General features: G+C 36.4%; 4 protein-coding genes across 6 annotated transcripts; 1 reads left to right on the forward strand and 3 right to left on the reverse strand.

Annotated features, from left to right (window-relative positions):
- Positions 1-752: 752 nt before the first annotated feature.
- LOC133854298 (nuclear pore complex protein NUP1) lies at positions 753-12,200 on the reverse strand. 3 transcript variants are annotated; one of them, XM_062290426.1, is made up of 10 exons: positions 12,037-12,148; positions 11,531-11,643; positions 10,701-10,802; positions 10,248-10,335; positions 8,764-9,385; positions 8,001-8,075; positions 3,653-3,750; positions 2,319-2,444; positions 1,881-1,970; positions 753-1,152 (listed from the first exon to the last, which is right to left on the reverse strand). In XM_062290426.1, the coding sequence occupies exons 3-10, from the start codon at positions 10,757-10,759 to the stop codon at positions 1,024-1,026; spliced, it is 1,287 nt and encodes a 428-aa protein (XP_062146410.1). In that variant the 5' UTR covers positions 10,760-10,802; positions 11,531-11,643; positions 12,037-12,148; the 3' UTR covers positions 753-1,023. The 3 variants fall into 3 exon arrangements, with proteins under 3 accessions (XP_062146410.1, XP_062146409.1, XP_062146411.1); XM_062290425.1 differs by lacking the exon at positions 11,531-11,643 and having other exon boundaries at positions 10,701-10,849; positions 12,037-12,200; XM_062290427.1 differs by lacking the exon at positions 11,531-11,643 and having other exon boundaries at positions 12,037-12,172.
- A 2,315-nt stretch (positions 12,201-14,515) lies between these two features.
- On the forward strand, positions 14,516-15,784 carry LOC133854595 (uncharacterized). The gene has a single exon (XM_062290834.1). It carries the CDS (start codon positions 14,516-14,518, stop codon positions 15,782-15,784), a length of 1,269 nt encoding a protein of 422 aa, XP_062146818.1.
- Positions 15,785-16,679: 895 nt separating this feature from the next.
- Positions 16,680-17,767, reverse strand: LOC133854597 (uncharacterized). The gene is made up of 3 exons (XM_062290835.1): positions 17,506-17,767; positions 17,349-17,419; positions 16,680-17,210 (listed from the first exon to the last, which is right to left on the reverse strand). Exons 1-3 carry the CDS (start codon positions 17,765-17,767, stop codon positions 16,680-16,682), a joined length of 864 nt encoding a protein of 287 aa, XP_062146819.1.
- Positions 17,768-20,870: 3,103 nt separating this feature from the next.
- Positions 20,871-24,396, reverse strand: LOC133854956 (UDP-galactose/UDP-glucose transporter 2-like). The gene is made up of 7 exons (XM_062291240.1): positions 23,847-24,396; positions 23,233-23,261; positions 22,914-23,115; positions 22,427-22,669; positions 22,216-22,317; positions 21,823-21,930; positions 20,871-21,371 (listed from the first exon to the last, which is right to left on the reverse strand). The coding sequence occupies exons 1-7, from the start codon at positions 23,970-23,972 to the stop codon at positions 21,108-21,110; spliced, it is 1,074 nt and encodes a 357-aa protein (XP_062147224.1). The 5' UTR covers positions 23,973-24,396; the 3' UTR covers positions 20,871-21,107.
- Between the last annotated feature and the right edge of the window lie 166 nt (positions 24,397-24,562).

A 24,562-nucleotide genomic window follows, 5' to 3' on the forward strand; every position in this document is an offset into this window, starting at 1 on the left:
ATTCACTTCCAAAATGTGACCCCCTCAGATTGCTTGCGGTTGTAGTTATGAATTTGGAAATTTGTAACCCTCCTCTCTCTCTTTTATTCACTTTTCTTGCTTGGAATAGGGGAGCTTTGTGTGAAGTGGAGCCCACCTATGAGGTCCTCTGCACGGATAGGAAGCTTAATTACTCGATCAGAAAAGCGAACCACCCCTCAACCATGAGGGAGTGGTTCAGCCATTACCAACTAGTTAAAGAGATGGCCGACCCAGAGATGGCCGACCCATTTTGTATAGTTGACTGCCTTCAACTTTTAGGGCTTTTGACAGTCCAAGCAAGTTTCTCATGTTCTTACATGTGGAAAGTTTGGTAACCTAGTGCCAAAGGGGTGATAGTTTGAGCGAGCTCAACAATTTTTAATTTTTTGTTTTTGTTTTTTTTTTTTTTTTTTTTTATCTAATATTAATTACCTCGTTTTTATTTTTGAGAAATTTAGCTCATCTAAGAGAAGGAAACGTGGGCTCTCCAAGAAAAAAATAATGCAAGCACGGTAATTGATGTCAGACCCTCCAAGACCCAAATATGCCAGAATGAGATTTTGGGTCCGGACGATTACTAAAAATAGGGCTGCAAATGAACAGAGCCGCTTATAAACGGGCTCAACTCGGCTCGATAAAAACCCTAACTACAAATAAAAAGAAAGTGAAATGGACAACCATGATGTAAATCAAACAGGTAATTGATAAGGGCGTAAAGACTTGCATTCCAATTTTGCAGCAAAACATCACTTTCATTCCTCTCTTATGGTACAAGTACAGTGGCCTCTTAAATGCATATATATTCATAGAGACTAACAAAAAAGAAGGAAAACAAAAGAATTTCCCCACTTGGTTCTGGAGTCCCAAAAGAAAACTGGCTGACAAGCCACCCCCTTGCAAAATTTAGAAGGTAATTTATGAGGAAAAATGAGCTATCACCCAGGTTAACATTACATTGTTGAAGCTCCATGCCATACAATAAGCTGCTGCTTACAGTAGTTTTCATGGTGCAGGGGCATACTCTTGAATGGCTGTTGCCAGCTTATTTCGATCCTCCTCGGTTCTTGTCCTAATTAAGAAGGTACGTGCAACGACGCTATTATTGCCACCATCATTTCCATCATTATCGCCCTACAAAAATCAAGCAAAACCAAACATTTCACAATGCGTGATATAAGTTACACCACAACAGCTTCAATAACTATCAAGTCACACATCTTTATTTGATTAACACATCTTTGAATATCAAGTCACATACAAACCATCGGTTATCTTTCATCTCTTTTGGGGGGGAACAAGAAACAGAATTATAAACCAAATTTTACATAAAGCAGGTTCCATTGCAGGAGCAAGTGCGTCTAGTGTAGAAATTTCTTCAGAGCAGTGAGCATCCTAGAGCATATTTTTCTACATGTATTTATACGTTATTAGATTACAATAATAGATATAATTATATCTTAAGTATCTTGAGGAGACAATAGCAAAAGACAAATTTATGTTTACATCTCAAGTTATAAAAAATAATAAATTTTTCTTGGGTGTCATAATATCTAAAAGGTCCTTATAAAAATATTTGATCCTGAGCTCTATAGGGTATCCAAATAGGAAACAACCGGGAGAAGGTAAGAGCTCCCAAACTACTTGCAGCCCATATCCTAGGAGCCAAATGCTGCCTAAAGCAATTATACATGACTTCCTTTTTACAGCAAAATAGAAAATAAAAGGGTTTGATATTTGATCCTGTGCTCTATAAGGGCTAAGGCTGCCTTCTAGTATTATTTAAATGCATGACAACTGCGGCTAAACTAACTAAAAATGTTAATTAAATATGCAAATATGTACTTTCGTCACGTATTTACCAAAGAATGGAATATTGCAACAACGGAGTTCTTCTGTAAATTTGTCTTGATGCCAGGATACAGCAAAGCATTAAGCAGCAGTTTCCCAACCTGCAAATAGTAAAGGCTATAGAAAGTGAAACTCTTTCTAACAATAATTGAGAGTTGATATGGTTTAAAGTAAAAACACGAGTCCAAATGCACAAATAACCATGCTAGAGTGGGATATATTTTCTCCCCCCCTCCTGCAGGGCTTCTGTACCAGCAATATGTTGCTTGTGTACCTTGCCACTTCACAAGCAACAAAACAAAAATGTTTCCCATTTCACACTTTAACTCTCACATCTAACACTCCAAACGGCGCAGAAACAAAAGTGAGAAGCAAAAAAAAAATCCTTTCTCATATAAACTTTTCATGCCAACCCTAATATTTAAAACAAAAGTAATAAGGAAACATACATCATTTCTAACAACAATGGTTGGTTTGGATTCTTTTGTACCCTTGTCGACACCCTCTTTGCATTTAATGTAAAGCTGCCCCATGCCTTTATCTTTCCATGCATCTCTATCTGCTGGATCACTTGGCTGAACAATTTAAATGAAAAAAAAATTGGCACTAGGCAGATAGCAAGATCTCAACTCATCCACATTAAACAGAATGCAACCCATCAGGTGAAAACATATCATTGATGTACCCATCAATATAACCTTCTTCACTGTCAACAGCATCATGAAACTGAATATGTGAATAAATGGGAATAGCATGGTCAACTCATTTCCGTCGTTAAAAGTCATACTTGAGGAGAGGATGGAAATTGAACCATTATCACACCCAGTTAATATATGGAGCGCATAATTAATGGTTGCCTCAACATGAGTCCCAATAAAACTTCTGACCAGCTGCCAGATCACTCTTATACCATTTACAACCGGTTCCCTTCAACAAACATATGCATGTTCACACAGACACTTGTATACATGTACAAAGCAAGGAGCAAACTGTTCGATTATAAGCAAGTTTGTGAAGGCAAGTCAGCGTTGAGACATGGAACATTTCTATAGCCTGGTTTATGGGCTCAGACAGCCCTCCATCTAATCATCCATTATGATAAATATCACTAGTGATGCATACATATTAATGGCTCTTTTTTTAAAAGCACAGTCAGTCCTCCCTTTGATTTCACCATGACGTATATGAAACCGATTAAGGTATATAGGCATGAATCTAACTGCAGTACTGTAATACGCAACAGAAACATCAGCATCAATTGATAGTAGTTCTAGCCAAGGGATGAGCTACTACGCCCTTAAATTGGGTTTGCGTGAACCCTGACAGGACAAAGCAAGCTTGCATACATATCAAGTATGCACTGTCTTCTTGTCTCACCACTAAAATAGTTAAATTTAAAACAAAGTTCATTGATGATATTAACAAAATGACATGACCTCAAATTGTCATTTGCACAAATTCAAAATGGAAATATTTATTCTGATAAAAATTAAATACATGTAGCAATGAGACATATGGCATATATAGTAAGAATATTGCTTTTTCTAAACATGCAAAATAAGGCCGAACAGCATAAATTAAAGCTAACTAAGAAAGCTATAGATGCTGTCTCGATAAGATGATATCATATAAGTTTTCACAACTGAAGATACTGGTCCTTGGACCAATTGGCATTGCCTCCCCACTTAAGTAAGAAATTGAGGGTGGGGTCATGGGTTCCATCCCATGCGGGTGCACAAGTTGTGATTTTACATATCAAAAAAAGGTTTTCAAAACTGAATACCTTTACATAAAGCTTGCACTTGACTTCATGAACTACAACTATACCCTTCTCTTCAGATTTTTTCACAGATGGGCTGCTAGGCTGCTCCAACTCATTTTCTATAAAAAGAAGAAAATTCATTATATATCTCAAAAAAAAAGGCAAAAGAAGAAAAAGTCTATGTTTCTTAAAAATATCACCATCAAATTAAAAGTTCTACATACATGGCAAATAAGGACTGGATTCCGACAATAAATGGGCAAATCATGAAGGTGAACCAACATAACACCTCATATGAAAGAACAAAAGCTATATCTCCCATTATACATACCCCCTAGTTGAAAAAGAAACTGGATAACAAACTAAGCAAAATTCCTACCAGAACTCCGGTTTAAACCAAACATAAGAATTCAAAGAGGCATGAAGTTTTATCCCTTCATTTCCAAAACCAAATAAGAAATCTTCTTTTCACACAAATGAAGAAAATTTCAACAGTAAACTCAATTGTTTATTTGGGGGCTTCCAACTTGCAGCAGCGAGGAGAGTACAAAGAAGGCAGAAATTGTTAGCGAATTATAAAGATCCACTCTCATGGAGGAAGTGAGTTGGAGGCAAAAATATAGGATCTTGTGGCTCAAGGAGCGTGATAAGTGCATGGAGTTTTTTCACCCAATGGCCAACTCCAACAGAAGAAGGAAAACCATTGGCTTTTTGTTGATTGATGGCACAATTTCTACCAGCTGATTGGAGATCAACAAGCACAGTGTTAAGTTTTATAAGTTGTTTACCAAGCAGTTCAGTTGGAGGCTTGTGGTGGACGGTCTTTCCTTTGTTCTATTGATGAGGCGGAGGCTAGTTGGCTGGAGAGAGCCTTTGAGGAAAGGGAGGTGTGGGCGGTTGTGATAGCAATGAATGGTGAAAGGGCCCTGGGCTCTGATGGTTACTCTATGGCATTCTTCCAAGCTTTTTGGGTTGTTTTGAAAGAGGACATCATGAAGGTCTTTCTTGATTTCCATGCAAGTGGTATGTTTGAGAGAAGCCTTAATGCTACGTTCCTCGTGCTCATTCTGAAGATTCTAGGGGCTGTTGACCCTAAGGATTTTCACCCAATCAGTCTAGTGGGTAGCATTTACAAGATTCTTGCGAACAAGCTTAAGATGGTATTGGAGAAGCTTATTTCTAAGTCACAAAATGCATTCATCCAAGATATGCAGATCCTAGATCCTATTCTTATTGCCCATGAATGCCTTGGTAATAGATTGAGATCTGGAGAAACAAGGGTTATCTGTAAAAAGGATTTTAAAAAAAGTTATGATCATGTTAATTGGGATTTCTTGTTATACATACTGAAAATGTGCTCTTGGACTGCTCATTGTATTTCCTCAGTGCGTTTCTCGGTTTTGGTGAACAGCTCTCCCACGGGCTTTTTTTGTAGCTCTTGGGGCTTGAGGCAAGGAAACCCTTTGTCTTATTTACTGTTTGTCATAGTGATGGAGGTGTTGGATATGATGATTTCAATTGCAGTGAGTGAAGGTTTGTTGTCTGGCTTCTCTGTGGGGACATGGTGTTTGATATTTCTCATCATCTGTTTGTTGGTGATACCTTTCTTTTCTGTGGGGCCGACCCAAATCATCTTTGCAATTTCCGGAGCTTATTCTTATGTTTTAAAGCTGTGTCAGGTCTGAAGCCGAACTTAGCCAAGTCGGAATTGGTTATGGTGGGAAATGTTAATAATGTGGTTGGGTTGGCTGAGATTCTAGGTTGTGGGGTTGCGTCCTTGCCCCTAAAGTATCTTGACCTCCCTTTGGTGGCGTCCTATAAGGTCAAGCATATATAGGACGGTGTTGTTGAGAAGATAGATCGTAGGTTGGCTAGTTGGAAAATGTTGTTTTTGTCTAAGGGTGGTGGGATTATCCTTATCAAGAGCACCCTATCCAACTTACCTACGTAATTCATCTCCCTCTTTCCTCTCCCTACAAGTGTTGCAAACCATATTGAGAAGCTCCAGTGTGATTTCTTATGAGGTGGGCTAGGTGAAGAGTTATCCCAAGGTTTGTACGACGATCTTTGAGGAAGTGTTGGGGATTAGGAACTTGCTGAGGTTCAATCATGCTCTCGTAGGTAAATGGCTCTGACACTATGGGTTTGAGAAAGATGCTTGGTGGAGAATGATGGTGGACTCTAAATATGGAAGTTCGTGGGGAGGGTGATATTCTAGTGAGCCTGTTGGGGCGTATGGGGTGAGTTTATGGAAGAATATTAGGAGGGGTTGGGGAAAGTTTTGTAGTAACAATCACACTAGATTTGAGGTGAAAGATGGCTCAAAAGTTAGATTCTGGCATGAACTTTGGTGTGAGGATATGACCCTTAACGATGCCTTTCCAGTCTCATTTGGTATTGCTTGCGCAAATGATGCTTTTATTGCGGCTCACGTGAAATTTTCTGGAGGTGCCATTCAGTAGAACGTGACCTTTGCTAGAGCAGCTCATAATTAGGAAGTGGATGCCTTTGCCTCATTCTTCAAGATGTTGTATTTAGTGAGAATAAGACGGGAGGGAGAAGACAAGTTGTGATCGGTCCCTTCCAAAAGAGGGTTGTTTGATCTTAAATCCTTCTACAATGTCATGGGATGTCGTGATGGTTTGTGCTTCCCTTGGAAGAGTTTTTGGCAAACTAAGGGTCCGTTGAGGGTGGCCTTTTTTTGTGTGCTTGGCAGCCCTAGAAAAGATCCTTACCATGGACAATCTCTAGACGCAACGTGTGATTGTGGCCGATAGGTGTTGTATGTGCAAAAGGTTCGTGGACCATCTTTTTCGTCATTGTGAGGTTGCTTATGCAATTTGGAATATTTTATTCAATCAATTTGGATTCTCTTGGGTTATGCTTAGACGAGTAATCGATTTGTATGCTTGTTAGTAGACTGCTAGCAACACTCAAAGTGCGGTTGTGTGAAAGATGGAGCCCTCGTGCCTTTATGATGTCTAGGAAGGAAAGAAATGATAAAAGTTTTGAGAACCGCAAGAAGACTTTGGAGTAAATTAAGTCTTTATTTTTCAAAACTTTGTAACTTTGGACAGCTGCTTATGTAGGTGGCTTCTCTTGTACACTTCTTGTGTAAATAGGGAAGCCTTTCGCTTTTAATGATATCTCGATTACTTATAAAAAATAAAAGAAAAATAAATAAAAAAATTGCAACAGAAAAAAGAAAAAGCATATAGAGAAGTGTTCATCCATTCAGTAAACTCCAAATTTAGCAAGGTAAGAAACTGCCTTCATGTTACTGGAAAACTAGCACAATGATTTTATCAAGTGACTTAGAAAGTGAAGATAAATTGACTACTAGAGATTGCTTGTTCCACACACGTCACAACAAAGAGATTATATTGTTGAGTAATTCAGAAAAATTGCAACAGAAAAAAGAAAAAGCATATAGAGAAGTGTTCATCCATTCAGTAAACTCCAAATTTAGCAAGGTAAGAAACTGCCTTCATGTTACTGGAAAACTAGCACAATGATTTTATCAAGCGACTTAGAAAGTGAAGATAAATTGACTACTAGAGATTGCTTGTTCCACACACGTCACAACAAAGAGATTATATTGTTGAGTAATTCAGATATTTTCTTTTTTATTATACTCTCCCCCTATTCTGGTTATTCTCCATTCATAACCATAGCTAGTTCCTACATGCTCTCAAGTCGCATCAAGCCCGCCATCCTCTTCAAGTTTTTTAAAAAAGGAACCAACATTAAGATGATTTTCAATTAGAACAATATTTCTCCTCTTATCCACAATAAGCCAAGTATTGAATTAAACCCCCTTCACATAAACTTTTGAAATATAAACTGAACAGCCCATTTAATAATGTAATTGCATATAAACATAACATGTTGAACTAAGTCACACATATTAGACCGAAATAGAAATCTGATTTAAACAACCAGGTAGTACTATTGAGAAAACAAGCACAAACTGCATAGCAAGAGTATGGTTAATCATTGTGCTTATTGATAAATGGCTTAAAAAGAGCTCTAAAAAACTACTCCCTCCATTCCATATTGTTGGTCTTCTATTTCATTATGGGTCCCAAAATATTGTCCATTTTAAAAAATCAATGAACACAATTTTAATAGCTTACCCCTTAGTTTATTTAAAAAGTCAATTCCCATTTTTTCATTTGCTTTAGTTGAGTTTAAATTAAGGAGGGAAGTTTTTGGAAAGTTATGCCTCATTTTATTGAAGGACAATGCATTAAATGATTTCCCTTATAAAGTTGGATTTTCTAAACATGACCATCAACATGGGATGGAGAGAGTATTATTGAACTTAAATTTAGAAGACAAAAGAAGAGTGAAAATTCCATTGTCTCACCACCATCTGCTTCGTCTGAAGCATCACGGTTTGTGGGAACCAAACTTTGAATAGCAGTGACTGAACTTTGACTCCCTGAAAAGATAAAATGTAGAATGACAAACTCACTTCAATCTCATCAAAGTAGCACATACAGCTCTGGATTAAACAATGGAACAGCTGATAGAGATAATTAAGGATATCAGTTAGTTTCCTGAGCTTTTAACTAAGTTCTAATGGCTTATTTACTCAAAAAATCGCATTCTTTTTTATCTAATAACCAAAATGTTCATTACCAGAAAGGTACTGGGTTGGATTAACTCTTTGTGAAGCACTAAGGCATGGAAGTCACTTTAATTCACGGAAGTCAATGATGATAAACATAAAATTTTCAACCAGTTTAAGCTTCAGATTAGAACAAATCATAACTTTAGCGACTACCTACCTTTACCCTATGACATCAAGGTGTATATAGTATATTAAAAGGGCTCACTAGAATTATTAATTTGAGCCCTACTTTAGTCTAGTTCACTATCACAATCACAGTATCTTCTAAAACTTATACTAAAATATTTTCACTTCCAACATTATATATATATATACATATTACTTAATTTAGGTTCCACTTAGGAGTGAAATGAATTTTGAGCACCAACATTTTTTTTAAAAAAAAATTCTATTGTATATGTACTCTTTTAAACTTAACAGAGTAAAGCTACCATAATCATATCGCTTCCATCAGAGATTATAGAAAACATTTTGTTAAAATCAAATAGAATAATACCACCAAACAAGACAGGAGTTTGAATGTTCGAAGATACTCCAGAGCTCCATGAAGTCGCAAAGCTTGCAGTTGTACCCGCGGTAGTAAACCCAAGGCTTTGACTCTTTGAAAATGCTCCAGAGCTCAATGAAGTTGCAAAAGTTGTGGTTGTGCCTGCTGGAGTAGATCTAGAGGTTTCACTATTTGAAAATACTCCAGAGCTCAATGATTTTGCAAAGGTTGTGGTTGTTCCTGCTAGAGAAGATCCAGGGTTTTGACTGTTCGAAAATACTCCTGATTTAAATGAATTTGAAAACAGTGTAGCTGTTCCTGCTTGAGTAGACCCAGGGGTTTGACTATTTGAAAATACTCCAGAGCTCAATGAAGTTGCAAATGGTGTCGGTGTGCTCAAAGGAGTAAACCCAGAGCTTTGACTATTGGAGAATACTCCAGCACCCCATGATGTTGGAAAGCTTGTGGTACCCGATGGACTAAATCCAGCTTTCTCTTGAGGTAAATTTATCCCACTATTCTTGGTTTCAGGCACCATTTTATTTTCAGCGGTTCGAGATTCCGCACCAGACAAGCTACCCCCTTTTGCTGCATTTACTTTAAGCCAGTTGACAACATCACTAAACTTCTCCTGAAAAATAGGTTGAATATAAATTATGTTTTTAAGTTAGCAAATTTATAGCCAAAGCCAACCCCCCCCCCCCCCCCCCCTCCCCCCAGAAAAAAAAAATCCCAATCCCAAAAGAAAAAGAAAAAAGAATGAATTGTTTACAATTAAAAACAGCCTAATTTTTTTTTTGTCAATGCCTCCTACTTATAGCTATTCTCCACGGTTAAACAAAAGTAATAAGGGTTTGAGTTGAAGAACCAGACTTAGTATGGGGCAAAGTGGCAAACATCCAGGTTCAATCTCTAGATGTGGACTTTCCCTCAAAAAGTAAAAGAGACTAGACTTTAGGGCTACTTTGGAATTGGCCATAGTAACACTTTAAAACAAACTGCTCCTAGTGTAATATATATTGCATGTTCAATCTTCTAATGGTATGAGTGCATTTCCTAAGCAACAATGGTCGATCGCAAAGAATATGAGAGACAATAGAGCAACCAAGTCTGCAAAAAAGATGGGTATAATTATCTTCAAATCTAAGTATATGTGTGCATTAGAAAACGAATGAAGGACATTTAAAAAGGTTGGTCACCAAAGACAATAATAATATGAAAAACTAATGAATTTCTAAATACATGTTACATGCATACATACAGTATCACGATAACATGCACAAATGTATGTAATTACACTCACAGTTAACATAAAAGTGAATTCAGTAAAGATAGCAAATGAACCCTCCAAATTAGCTTTTGTAAAATACACTTCTTCAACCATCGAATGGACCCAAAGATATTAAGATAATAGAAATATCTAGATACTACAAAAATGGAATACAAAGAAAAAGTACCAACTTTCAAATAGATAAAAATTTGTTTAGAATTACCATAATGTTCGAAGCATGAGCTAGGTAGTCCCGGACACCATCTTCCCAAAGTTCATCAGGATGGTTCTTCAATTGTGTTTGCACCCAACTGTTCACAATAAACAAATACAGGCATTGTATCATGGGAAATCAGAATAGATTCTGCAGGCTACATAAGATCAAGAACAATGAAGGACCAAATATTAACAACAGGAAATATAACTAAACCATTAGAACATGGAAGTATTACGGAAATTTCGTAGAATACAAAAGATATCAAGTCATGATTATATAAATTATTTTATATCACCATGGTAAAGTTGCAGAACATTAACTGCTGTGAGTAACAAAAGGACTAATCACTCCGCCAGTACTGACCAAAGAAATGGAATAGCCATATGCTACATGATGAATGCCATTGTCAAAGTGGGAAAAGAAGGAAAAAGAAAAAGACCAGATATGAGAAAGATGGACCTTGCAAACTGGGTATTTAGAGCTCTCACATGCTGCCGAGATGACTTAGCCTGCTGCATATCCAACGTAGTTGTTGATGTCAACTGCTGAGATGATTCTGTCCTGTGAACATCAAATATAGATCCTTCCATTACTCTTTTTTTCCGGAACTGCACAACATTGAAATACAGAAACTATAATAAGCCTCCACACAGTCATGACAGACAAAACCACATAAAAGAAAAGTGGATACACACACACACACACAAAGAAGACAAACCAAAAAAAGCACATCCACGTTTCTATTTCTTTCTTTTTTTTTAAATAAAAATAAAAAAATTACTGATTTCAAAATGTGTCACAGTGAACCACCAACAGCCGCTTCTGTCTACGGAAGACACAATCACGTCACTTTTCTTTTTTCTTTTTTTAAGTTCCAACAGACGTGCTCATTTTGAGAGTTGGTGGAAGAGTCTAACTGAAAGCTAAAAGAAGGACCATTTAAAAAAAGAATGCCATGGGAATTTTTCCAGCGACAATTCAATTTAGCTTTCTCATCTTCCAAATAGCTACATTATCTTCAAGAGCTCGTGATCACAGACACAGCACGAGGTGGAATTGCATGGCAAAGTCACAGCATGAGGTGGAACTGCATGGTATAGAGATGTGAGGTTGTACAAGTATTTCTGCAGAAACAAACCACTTCTCCAATAACCAACATCAAATCCTTCTATCCCTCAAAATTTTTCAATAACCCATCAAAAAGACTTATAAATCTAAACCCAAGTTAGCAAGAATGAACTACTTTTCCAACACCCATATCAGTCGTGAGTGAAGCACGTAAATCTCACCTTCGCCATTGTTTTACTTCCCGGTTTCCTTCACTTCATTTTCTCAGTCTTGCTCAAAATAACACCAAAGTGGATAACTGGGGTTAATATTCTACACTTGTCCCTACAATTTACTACCAAAAAAGCACCCAATATGAACACTTCGGAACCTCCCAGAACCATAATTAAACCCAATCACCATTCAACAAACCATACTTCAATTAAGCTAAACCATGAAACCCTCAACTTGGCAGCTAACAAAATAAATATTCCAGTAAGAAAACACCAAAAATTTGAATTTTTCACGCTGTATATTCCTCGAATATTTACTATTCTGCAAACAAAATTCAAACTTGATCCAAATAATCATTACTCAGCTCAATAAATTTATTGAAAAAAATTCAAAATTTTAGTTCATTTTTTTTCGTGGTAAAAAACCAGAGCGAAAAACATGTAAAATTAAAGATTACGCAAAATCAATAATTGAGCAAATCGAATTAGGGATTTTGGGAGCATCGGGTACTCACGGCCGAGTCGTTCGTGTCGGGGTTCGAGTCGGGCACGCCAAAACGTTTCGTTCCGTTCATGATTGGGAAAATTGGGAGTTTCTTCGAAAAGCGAAAGAGGAAAAAGGAAGAGATTTTAGGGTTTCTTTTCCCAAAAAAAAAAAAAAAATGTGCTTTTGGTTCAGGCTATGTATTAAAAGGGAAAAGGCTTTTTTTCTTCCTTTTTTTTTCCTTCAATTTTCATTTTTGTTTTCTAAGTTTCTGAAGCCGCTGGATCAGGTGGGGAATGAACTTTGAACTGGGGCCGTCGGATTGGGGATGGTCATGCCGTCATGGGGGCTGACAAAGGTCCACGTGGGTCACGTGCTGTTGGAATTGTTCAAATGTACGTAGATGCCCATTCTTGTGGGGCCCGGCCCACCTCATGGAAAAGCCTTCGGGCTGAGGCCATTACCGGAAAAGGGTTGGGTCGATTTCACTTTATTTTATTTTATAGTATATATTAGATTTCATAAAATTTTATATATATTGCCACGTGATAAATAGGTCGACACATCATTTAAATTTTTTAAATGTGATAATATTATGTACACCATTAAATAAAATATAACAAATTTAAAACATAAAATTCATCGAAATTGAGAGCATCTTATTTCACTGGCCATGTGAAAACTATTATGAATAATTCAAATATACGATGGTTTTTTTTTTTAATTTGTTTATTACAAGGCATTTGTGACTTCGTCTCAAGAAGCATTAAGTTGGATTTTGGAGGTGGTTGTAAGGAAATTATTGGGCAAATAGAGGCTCTGTTTATTGAAATTTTTGTTTTATCTCTTTTCTCAAAATAAAAATATTAACAAATAACTCAAATTTAAAATATTTCTAAAGAGCATGAAAAAGTACACTTACCACTTCCCTCTCTTAAAAATAAGAGAGAAGCTCTAAAAACCTCTACGAGGAAAATATCATTTCTCTGTGAGATTTCTGCCACCTCATTCGTGAGTGCTACCATAGTAGGAGGTATGTATCTTGTCTCATTCCTTTTGCCCTATCCCCATTCCATTCTCTAGTCTTCTTTTCCGTTTTGTCATATTGTTTTTATTTATCTCCCTTTTATTTTCAACATGGAAGTCAGATCTACTTCTTTTAGTGACGGCCTCCGTTGCTTCAATCGACGTCCTCCCACCATTACGTGTGCACACCACACGCTTTTATGGCATGTTGGTGATGCATGTGCTGTTGTCGTTGCCGTCTCCTTTTGGTTCATAGGTCTAATTTTTGGCTTTTCTGCTTCTTACGCAGCAAATCGCCATATAGTTGGAACACTTTATTTTAGTGTACGGAGATTCTCAAATCTTGTTGCAGCTTTTATTCTGGTGTACACCAAGCATCCTTTACCGGGGTTCCTTCTCCACTGAGTGTTAAGAGCATCATTATCAAGCTCTCCAAATTTTTTTCCAAATTTAAGCCAAACAATCTACTTTTCTTATTTTATCCATCACTTTTAAAGTAGCTCCTACATCAAACTCTCCAAATATTTCTCTATTTTAACTATATATTATTTTTTATTGGTTATGAGAATAACTACTTTAACTAACTACTTTCATTAACATCAAAATTGCACTAACAACTAGCCAACTCTCTTCATCCAACGTTCAGCAGTTTTTTTTTTTTTTGGCCACTCAACATTAATGTTTAAATTGAAACCAACTACCACCGCACCGCTTTCATTAAACCATATATCCACCCACTTTAATTAAACCATCAACGTCCAGCATTCTTTTTTTTTTTTCTTTTTTTTTTTTTATTATTATTATTTTGCCACTCAACATTAATGTTTAGAGTCAAACACGCCAACGTCCAGCATTTTTTTTTTGTTTTTTAATTTTTTTTTTTGCCACACAACATTAATGTTTAAAGGCAAACATGCCAACTACCAGACATGCCAACTACCAACCATGCCACTTCAATTACACCATCAACCAGTAAGTTTAAATTCTTCAACCTTCATAGCCAACGTCCAGCATTGCTTCCTTTTCTTTTTCTTTTTTATTATTTTTTTGCCACTCAACATTAATGTTTAGAACCAGACATGCCAACGTCCATCATTGTTTTTTTTTTTTTTTTTTTTTTTTTTTGCCACACAACATTAATGTTTAAAGCCAAACATGCCAACGCCCAACATTTTTTTTTTCTTTTGTTTTTGCCACTCAACATTAATGTTTAAAGCCAAACATGCCAACTACCAGTCATGACGCGCCAATTAAACCATCAACCAGTAAATTTAAACTCTTCAACAACCTGCGGAGCCAACAAAGATTAAAGAGAAATTTATTGATAATAAATGAGACAAGACAAATTTGTATACAAAACCAGTCGAAGTCTTGAATTTAAACACAACAAATTAAACTCACCAAAACTCAAAGTGTTCTTCAACTCAACTCTCCTAAAGAACTCAGCAAAACTCACATTGACTCTCAATCTTTGTTTTCTTGTTATGGCTCGTTCTTCCTTTTACAAAATGATTCTTATGGAGTCAGACTCTGATGAAGAGTTAGAGATAATTGCAAATCTTGCAATGGAAGAAGAAATATCAGCATCACATGGTCGTTCTAAAAAACGTCGCACATTCATCCGGCGTGATCGCTTACAAGCCGGGGCAGATCTTTTTCGTGACTATTTTGCTGAACCACCAATATATCCTCACAAATATTTTCGAAGGAGATTTCGAATGAGTCGTGATCTTTTTTGCCGTATTCAATTTGCGGTTGAAGCCCATGATCCGTATTTTGTCCAAAGAAGAGATGGTGCCCAAAAGCTTGGATTTACTTCCATTCAGAAAATTACAGCCGCACTTAGGATGCTTGCATATGGTGTTACAGCTGACTTTATGGATGAATACTTGAAGATTGGAGAAGCCACTGTCCTTAAGAGTCTTAAAAGGTTTGTTCAAGCGGTGATTTCAATTTTTTCAGAAAAATACTTAAGGTCACCCAACAATGAAGACATCGCTAGATTGTTAGCGGAAGGCAAAAACCGTGGATTTCCATACATGTTAGGGAGCATTGATTGCATGCACTGGAAATGGAAAAATTGTCCAGCTTCATGGCAAGGTATGTATTCTGGTCATTTTCACGAACCAACTATTATTTTGGAAGCAGTGGCTTCATATGATCTTTGGATATGGCACGCTTTTTTTGGTTTACCTGGGTCTCATAATGATATAAAAGTGCTGGAAAGGTCATTTATATTTTCTGATCTCGCTCAAGGACGTACTCCTCCTGTTAACTACACTGTTAATGGTCATAACTATAATATGGGATACTACCTCGCTGATGGCATATATCCACAGTGGGCAACTTTTGTAAAAACAATTTCATCTCCACGAGGAAATAAGAGAAAACACTTTGCTACAGCCCAAGAGTCGGCGAGGAAAGATCTAGAGCGGGCGTTTGGAGTACTTCAAGCACGATTTGCAATAGTACGTGGACCTGCACGATTTTGGAAACTTGAAACACTTAAAGACATAATGATGGCATGTGTAATTCTACATAATATGATCGTTGAAGATGAGCGAACTAATAATGGAGAAGAAGACTTTGAGTATGAACAACTCAATGAACCACTTGAACCAGTGACACTTGGGGCTACAAATGATTTTAATGAGTTCATTCAACGCCATCATTCCATTAGAGACAGGGAAACTCATTCTCAACTCCAGTTGGATCTTGTTGAGCACTTATGGCAACTACATAGTGAGGCATAGGAACTACATATTAGTCATGGATATTTTGTACTAGTTATTAATATTAACATGTTATGTTATGTTATGTTTTTTTTTTTTTTTTTTTTTTTTGTGGTATTATATGTTGTAATGACTAAAGATGTGTTGTAATGAATATTATTTTACTTATTTATTCATCCTCATTATTGCTAGGACTTGCATCCTGTTTGCCACTCGATTCCCCAAATTCAAAAACCAAAAGAAATTCAAAAACCCACATAAACTTAACGTGAATCTTGTTCCAGATTATAGCATATGTAAGATTGCACCAATTAAATTTGTTCAATCATGATTGCGATTATTTATTTTTCACATGCATTAATGAATGAGCTATATTTTACATTGAATTGTTCCATCAATTGCATTAATCATGTTGGTTGCTTCTCAACCAACACCTCATCTCACCAATTCTACTTTTTACCACATTGTAAAGCGTGATTGTTTCATCCCATCTTGTAAACATGCAACTGAGGCTACTGAAAATATAACAATCACAAAATACCTCATGGAACAATCTCTTCTCTGATTTGATCTAATTGCATCTGCTAGTATTTGTTATCTATTGCATTCTTTTCTTCTAGATAATTGATCTGAAGCACCAAAACTGGTTTCTCTTACATGTCTACTAGTAATCAACTTTGGAATGGCTGGTGAAAACAAATTTCAAAATATTTCACCAATATCATTTAAATTACATGAGGATATATATTATCAAAAACTTGTCCAGATTAGTCATGGATATTCATCTTAAAGCATAATCCTAGTTAAATAATAAAGTACTAATAACTTTCAAACAATCTTGATCAAAAGTCCTAGTCTAGCAAAATAGGCCATTACTGTTGGCTATCTACACTAAAAGCATGGGCCATTACAACCTTCAAGGATTGTGAATTTGACCTTCAAGGATTGCCTTTTTGCGTCGGCGAACATACTCTTGGCCATCTTCATCCAAGTGACTTGCATCCATTAACATAAATTCTTTTATCTCTCTCTCTCTTTCGAACCGAAACGTTTTTTCTCTAAGACGCAATTCATCCTCTTTAAGGCGCACTTCTTCTTGCTTAAGAATAAACATCGCTTTGTCTTGCTCACGTGCTTCCTCCAACAATTTTATTTTCTTCTTCTTGTCTTCATTCATGTCACTTAGTATCGCAATAACACTTGGATTCGATTTTTCTTTGCTCTTCCGTTTCTCCTTTTCGGCTTTTCGGCCTATTGGTCGCTCGACTTCAAAACCTTTGGGAGAAGCTTCCTCATCACCTAGATTTATCACAACTAATTTTTTCTTCAGTTTTACATTGTCCATATGAGCTGCCCATTTTGGATGAAATCTCAAAATAAGCCAAGCATGTTTAAAGTGAAAGGGTGATTTTTGAATATCTAAATACATTAGTCTTGTCTGGCCAATCTGAAATTTATTAGCAAATACAACATAATTAGAATCTCTTCAATAGGCACCCTAAACATGATAATGTGTCGGTATATGTGTCATAAGTGCACAATGTATCAACTACTTAACACACTCAATACCATAATTAAAACGTACCTTGTCTTGCTCAGTCAAGCCACTTTGTGACCTCTTTTCAATTTGGGCTAAGAAGCCACAAAACTTATTTACTGCAAGTTGAATCGTTGATCATGATTCATTAGAGATGTCTGATTACGGTTGGCTCCATGTGTCTTGTGTTCGTTAAAGTAGTTACAAATTCTTTTCCAATAAATCTTATGTTTTTGTTGATTTCCTTGAACGGCATCCATAGAAACATAAAGCCATGCCTTCACAAGCAAATTGTCATCGATAATGGTGAAGTTGCTACCCCGGCACGATTTCTTAATAGTAGGTTCAACCTCAACTTCGGGCGAAGCCTGTTGCTGTTCACTAATTTCATTTGTGCATTCAAACTCAAGATCATCTTCAGTTATAAGATTAGTGTAGTAACCAGATTGAGGAGTTTGTGAATCCATCACTAATTGGCCCCCTAATCCAAACCATACACCAAAATTTAGTTAACAAAAATACAACCAATAAAACCAGAATTTGGAACAATCGGACTGAGCATATGAAAGAAACCCACAAGCTGCAGTAGGAAAATACATAATTATATCTATTGTTTCTACCAAATAAGAAAGAAAGAAAAAAAATACTAATAGAGAATCTGCAAAGATGCAGGGAAACGGAAGATTCAACATAGATGCAACAACTTTAGCAGTGTGAGTTGTTCTTGAAAATGGAGAGTAACAAATGTGGACATTTTCAAGTGGTACGTTACTTTCCTTCAGTTCCTGCACACATAACTCTTCAAATCTATTATTTTTTTTCCTCAAAGAATTATGTTGTAGGTGTATAGAATATGTAGTTCAAACAACAGACAAATTTATAAGGGTCCACAAAACAAATCCTGCTTTGCCAATGCCTTGGACCTAGTTAGAAGCCATTTCTTTATCTTCATTTATCAACAGCTTTAAAGTTACACTCAATATAGGACAAAGCATAAGCTATCAGAGTGCTATAATCTTTTCAACTCAAATCCGAACATCAAAAACCTGTCATACGCTCTAGTCTTCCCAAGTTTAGTACTCTCCCACTCAAATCCTGACATCAGGAACATGTCATTTACTCTTATGTCATTTGTTACGGATTAGGGATATACTAGTCACATATGTAGGAAAATACATAATTATATCTATTGTTTCTACCAAATAAGAAAGAAAGAAAAAAAAATATTAACAGAGAATCTGCAAAGATGCAGGGAAACCCAATTCTCCTATTTCAGGGGAAAAATAAAAAGAGAAAAGGAAAAGGGAAATGATATTAGGAAGAGGATAATACAGGAAATGGATGACAAGAAATGAATCAGTGGCAGGGCATGGTATTACGAGATGACAGGAAATGGATGTTGACCCATCAACGAAGAAGAGGATAATACCAACTAAATACATCTCAAAAACAGGGATCGTATTATACAAGTGGGTTTTGCTTGTGGATTACTATACTCATGTTATGGATGGTTGAAATGGTATGAATAGATCCTTGACAATCCGCTGCTTCGACAACAACTAACAACATCACAGACAAGGAGACTAGTCTAGCAAAATATGCTGAAATTTCAGATTCAGGAAATGAAACTTAAAGCAGTGGCAACTCAAAGCAGACAAATAAAACTTCATCTAAGAAACCCATACAAAGAAACATCAACAACTCATAAGACACAAACAATGATGGCTTTAGATCGTCAAACCCCAGAGATTTTAAAACATATCAAATCCAAAAATTAAATGAATCAAGCTGCAAATGGAGATAAAAAGAAAGCCCCATACCCCTTTGAACTAAACCCCAAGCACCCAAGCAACGGAGAGAGAGAGAGAGGGAGAGGGAGAGAGCAGTACCGAAGAAAGACAGAGCTGGAACGTGCGATGAGGAACCTCCGATGAAGGGGCGAGCTCGAGTCTCCGTTGAAATTGCACAGCACTGAAGAAGAAATCGCACTCTCAGTGAAGAAATCGCACAGTGCCAAAGAGAAATGCACAGAAAGTGGAAGGCGGGAGGAAAGTGAAAGAAGCGGGAGAAATGGAATAAAATGATATAATAAGAATAGCGTGAGAATAGCTGGGCGACAGATTTAGAGAGAGTTTCTGACAAGTGTTGTTTTGGAGAAACTATGGAGAGCTTGATACAAGAGGGATTTTGAGATATTTCTCTATTATTTGGTGAAACATTTGAAATAGCCACTTTGATACTGATGCTCTAAGATGGTGCTTCTCCTTGTTGGATTCGATCCAATAATCTTCAATGCTTATTTTCCTATTGTAGTTTCCCTCCATGGTTGCTGCAGTAGGTATTATGATGGTAGATTTAATTCAGTTTCATCTCTTCAAACTGTCAGTTTTGGGTCCAATCCAATGGCTGGGCCATTATTTTGGCCCATTCCCATTTTTTTGTCACATTATAACATTATAAGAGGTATTTATTGTGACTCCACTTGAACTCACTCATTGAGGTTTAGATAAAAAGGTATTGAAAATGCGATATAAAAGCTTTTCTTTAAAAAGATTTTAGATTTTAGTTAGTTTGGTTTGCAAAGTCATTTAAGAATAATTTTTTATTTATTTTTTATTTTCCAATTATGTCTTTTAAATTGACATATACTATGCATTTTTAATAAGATTAATAGAGCATTCGATTTTCATATTAATTTTTTAAAATACTGTTCCGTTTGTTTCGGCGTAAAATGATTTATGAAAAATGATTTCGGCATTTTCCGGTGTTTAGTAGGGGCGAAAATAATAGTCAACAGGAAAATGATTTCTGTTTAACCAAAAATGCTTAGTAAATTTCAAAAAACGATTTACGCTTTTAAACGGTCGATCTATTTTAAACAACACAGTCGACGTTCACGTTCAAGCAGCCGACCACTATCGAAATATTGCCGGTATCGAAATCCGACAACATCTGGCCAGATCCGGCCAGCCTGCCGGGATCCGGCCTCTCTGGCCAGATCTGGCAGTTTGTGCCGGATTCCGGCGAAACTACCGGAATCCGGCCACTTTCGCCGAAATCCGGCTATTCCAGATTCCGATGAAACTATCCGGATTCCGGCCTTTATCTCGAATTCTGACTATATTAGTCGGAATCAGGTAAAAATGGTCAAAATCTAATCGGTCAATGACCGAATCTCGTCATCGATCATTTTTATATTATTTTATATTAATATTTATATGTTTTGAATAAAAATTAATTTTTATAGGTTAATATGATTGAATGAAAATATGAAAAATATTTGTGATTTTCTGTACGCGCCAAATACCGAAAAATGCTTTCGACGAAAAATATTTTCCAGAAAAATGACTTCCCTGAAACCATTTTACGACGGAAATCATTTTACGTCGAAACAAACGGAGCATACATGTAAAAATACCTACTCCAAAAATATATGCCAATTAATAAATTAAATTAAAGAAATTTCCTCAAACTCATAATGAAAACTATATTCTTTTTGAAAATGGTTTGTTATAGTCGATAGCTAGAGCAAATGGTACACTTTAGGGAATTAAGAACTGTGGAGGGCAGTTTGGAGATGAAAACGAATCATCTTATTAACGACAGTCGGTGACCATCAATTGGTTAAAAACGACAGTCATCACAATCAATGGATTAAAAATGACAGCTTTTTATCTTATAATTTTCCTTTCCTTTACCGGATCCTTCCCCTCTTCCCCATCATAGTGAGAAGGATCCTCCCCTAAATTTCTTCTTCTTCTTTTTCTTTTGTTTCTCATCTAAAAAATAAAAAATAAAAAAACAGATTCAAACAAATTCCTCATCTTCATCCCGTCTAATCTCACCGCCTCCATTTTCTAGCAAGCTCTTGTCTTCTTTGATGGAAGGTCTTCTCTCATTCAAAACAGCGGATGTCACTGAACTCCTACCTGGCAGTTTGTTATCAGGCAACATCTTCATTATGACTCCCATGGCTATGAGCAACAGCCCTGTGGCGTGCTGTTCAGTTAATGGCTTTGTAAATATCATGTATGACAGTAACAGGGTGACTGCCTTTCTTGCAGTTGTTATCTGCATGCCAACATCAATCAAAACTCCAATACTTAATTCCATGATAAGTGCTCTTATTTCCATCATTATCAAATATTCCACAGAATTGTAACCATAAAGTACAAGAACAAATAGACATAACTATGACAGTTTATGAAATCTAGAAATGAAGAGATGCCCTCAATTAACACAACAAAATAGATGTGTTTTTTTTTTTTATTTGAAAAATTATTTTGATGTGACATAAAGATGAAAATTGTTTTTGTGTTTTTAAGAGTATTTTTGTGTTTTGGGTTGTTTGTTAATGTTTTTGTTTTGAAAAAAGAAAACAAAACTTTTTAAATACGCTTGATGAATCAAAACCTGTATAAAAAAGCAATGAAAGTACTTATCAAAAAAAAAAAAAAAAGCAATGAAAGTTCCCACTAGTTTTAAGTGATTTTCATCATGAAGTAAAGCAATGTGTCTTTACCATGGCAGTGGTGGCAGCCCCAAAAATGGCAATGAGTGATAAAACAGACACTTGCCCGATGTATGTGGCCATGGCTTCAAATACTAATACCCCGTATACATAAGGATGCTGCAATTCATTCACAGAACATTATAATAATAAAGAAAAAGAAAAGACAGAAAATTATTAGAACATTAAATATTAACAATCAAGAAGCAAAATAGGGAGAGGTAGCAACTAAATATCAAAGTCTAATCAATGTCTAATTTTAAATTACAAAATACCCACCTTGACTAAGTTGTGAGATTCTATTCAGCATTAAATTAACTAATTGAAGTGGAATCAGTCAATAAATAATTGATTATGAAGATAAGAAAGGGAGAAAATATGAGATAAAGAACTCATTGTTCTTACTTGTGAACAAGAATTCCAAGCCCTAAACAGCTCTCCTGTGAGAATCATGGGTGGGACTAAGAAAGGCAACCCTACAACTGTTGAGCAGAACAGCATCTCCGTCTGTCAGAAGAAAAACAACACAAAATTATAAGTAAAAGCATTAACAGTTGGTTCTTCTGTCATGATTTTTTACTTTTGGATTCACAAACCCAAGGGAAGAATGAGTCACCTGTGTGGTATCAGGATTCATGGTAAAAATTGCTTCTTGCAAATTTCCCAGAAAGGCATCCATGATCAGAGCACCCGTTATCATAATAACACCAAAAATGCTAAAATTTGGGGATGTCTGCGCATCTGCTAAGGTGAAAAGGATAAGACCGAGTACTAGAAGCACTGCAGAGATGTATTCATGTAATGGGTATTTCCTTCTCAAGCCAGGAATGAAGGCACCCATTATCATGACAGGCAGGACCTATTTTCCCACAAACACAGACACTTAACGTTAGAAAAAGGGATGGCATGTTAGATTAGATATTCTGCATTTCCAAAATAGGTTCACCCAAATAACATCCAATATCATAAAATCTCAAAATTAAGTATTCTGATTTTTCATAATCATAGCAGAAACGAAGTTGATCACCGACAGAAGCCAAAGCCAAAAACTATTATTGTATCTAACTTTATCAATTTTCATCTTACAAACGGTAAACGTTTACCTTTGTGGATTTGAACATGATCTGTGCCGGATAATTAAGAAATGCCAAGGACCCCTTAGTTAATCCATGAGAACCCATAAGAACAGCAGAGAGTTTCACATATGTCTTCCAAGGGTTCACCATTTGCTTGGTGGAGAATCCTTGTAAGGACATGAGTATCAGGTAGACAAATCCTTGCACGAAGGTGAAATACCAACCGTAGCTGGAAACCAAGAGAATAGGTAAATAATAAATATACATAAAATTGACTCTCAAACCAATGAACAAATACAAGTCGTGCACAAAAGCTAAATTTGCAATGGAAGAAACACCAAATTACCTGAATTTAAGTCGATTATACACGAATTCCTGGCATCAGCCAAAATAACATGTTAATGCTCAGACAATAAAAGGGTTTCATTTCAAACCAAAAAACAGAAAACTATCCAAATTATTTGCTACCCATAAATTAAGGTTAAGAGTTGAAATCAAATACTAATAAAACAGTAGCCCAAGAGCATAGGAATAACGATTCAAAAGGCACGTACAACATAGCACTCACAACCCGCACGCCTCTGTTTGGTTGCAGAGAAAACGTGGAAAAGATAAGGGAATTCAAATTTTGGATGCTAAAATTCCCCATAATTGAAACCCAAGGAAACAAAATCATTAAAACACCACTCAGAAATACAGACTATCATCTTTTCGAATCCAAACAACATTAACATAAGCTTCGTTCGCTTTCCCCACATATTATCAGCAAACCAAACAGAGAATATCAAAAATATCAAACACCTAGAAAGCAAAACGGCCAATCACCAAAACGAGAGATACCAGTCAAAATGAAACCCAAAACAACCACAAATCCTCCCATAACCATGCGAAAATTAAAAATTCAAAGACAGAGAGGAAGAGACAGAGAGAGCAAAAAAAGTCAACTTAGAGCGAACAAACCTCACAAATTCCATTAACGAGGTAGCCAAAGAAGAACCCAGAAGAGCAAATGAGGAACTGCTGCCATATAGGCCGATTGGAGAGCGAAATCCCGAAGAGGGACCTGACTTGCTCTCCGTTCTTCATTTTCTCTCCTTCTCCTCAAACAACCCCGACCGTCCGATCGTTTCCACAATCCAAAAGGCCAACCAAAAGCGTTCAACGCTCATATAAGCAAAAATCACATAAAGCAGGCCCACCAGAATCGCTTGTTTCAGCGCTGCATGGCGATTTCTTTGGAAAAGTCCGGAGAAAAGAGCGGTGGGTTTGATCACATCAAGAAGACAAGTATCTGAGCCATTGTCAAAAGCTTTTCGGATACGCTCTCTCTCCCCCCCACCTCTAAATCTTTAGAGAAAGAGAGTTCTTTGGGCCTTGGCAGCAGGCTTTGAGGCTTCAAACCAGGAAGGTTTTTTTGTATTATACGAAGAAGCAGTGCATTTGGAGGTATCCCAAAGGTCGAGTTTTTCATGGAAACATTCGCTTCTCGAGAAATTGTTAGCATGGGGTTTGGTAGAATGTGTGACATAGACGACTCTTTGGACTTTGTTGGTTTTTCTTAACTTTCTAACTGAAAAATTTATGACTTGTTTGGATGTGTGATATTTTGAAAAATTATGAATAGTGAGATAATTTATTTTTTAAAATTATGTTTGGATGGTTTAGAAAATTTGAGA

Source organism: Alnus glutinosa, chromosome 13 (assembly GCF_958979055.1).
Source record: "Alnus glutinosa chromosome 13, dhAlnGlut1.1, whole genome shotgun sequence".
NCBI lineage: Eukaryota > Viridiplantae > Streptophyta > Magnoliopsida > Fagales > Betulaceae > Alnus > Alnus glutinosa.

What these genes read in the sequence shown, in the direction of transcription:
- LOC133854298 (XM_062290425.1), bottom strand. Translation starts at nt 12,096, where the DNA reads ATGAACGGAACGAAACGTTTTGGCGTGCCCGACTCGAACCCCGACACG. An exon ending in CTCATGCTTCGAACATTATG is followed by an intron (nt 9,386 to 10,247) that starts GTAATTCTAAAC and finishes CCTATTTTTCAG; the next exon opens with GAGAAGTTTAGTGATGTTGT. An exon ending in AGTGCAAGCTTTATGTAAAG is followed by an intron (nt 2,445 to 3,652) that starts GTATTCAGTTTT and finishes TAAATTGTTCAG; the next exon opens with CCAAGTGATCCAGCAGATAG.
- LOC133854595 (XM_062290834.1), top strand. Translation starts at nt 14,516, where the DNA reads ATGGCTCGTTCTTCCTTTTACAAAATGATTCTTATGGAGTCAGACTCT.
- LOC133854597 (XM_062290835.1), bottom strand. Translation starts at nt 17,767, where the DNA reads ATGGATTCACAAACTCCTCAATCTGGTTACTACACTAATCTTATAACT. An exon ending in GATTTATTGGAAAAGAATTT is followed by an intron (nt 17,420 to 17,505) that starts GTAACTACTTTA and finishes TTCAACTTGCAG; the next exon opens with TAAATAAGTTTTGTGGCTTC. An exon ending in GCTTGACTGAGCAAGACAAG is followed by an intron (nt 17,211 to 17,348) that starts GTACGTTTTAAT and finishes AATAAATTTCAG; the next exon opens with ATTGGCCAGACAAGACTAAT.
- LOC133854956 (XM_062291240.1), bottom strand. Translation starts at nt 23,972, where the DNA reads ATGAAGAACGGAGAGCAAGTCAGGTCCCTCTTCGGGATTTCGCTCTCC. An exon ending in TGAATCCTGATACCACACAG is followed by an intron (nt 22,318 to 22,426) that starts GTGACTCATTCT and finishes TTCTTCTGACAG; the next exon opens with ACGGAGATGCTGTTCTGCTC. An exon ending in GGGCTGCCACCACTGCCATG is followed by an intron (nt 21,372 to 21,822) that starts GTAAAGACACAT and finishes GTTGGCATGCAG; the next exon opens with ATAACAACTGCAAGAAAGGC.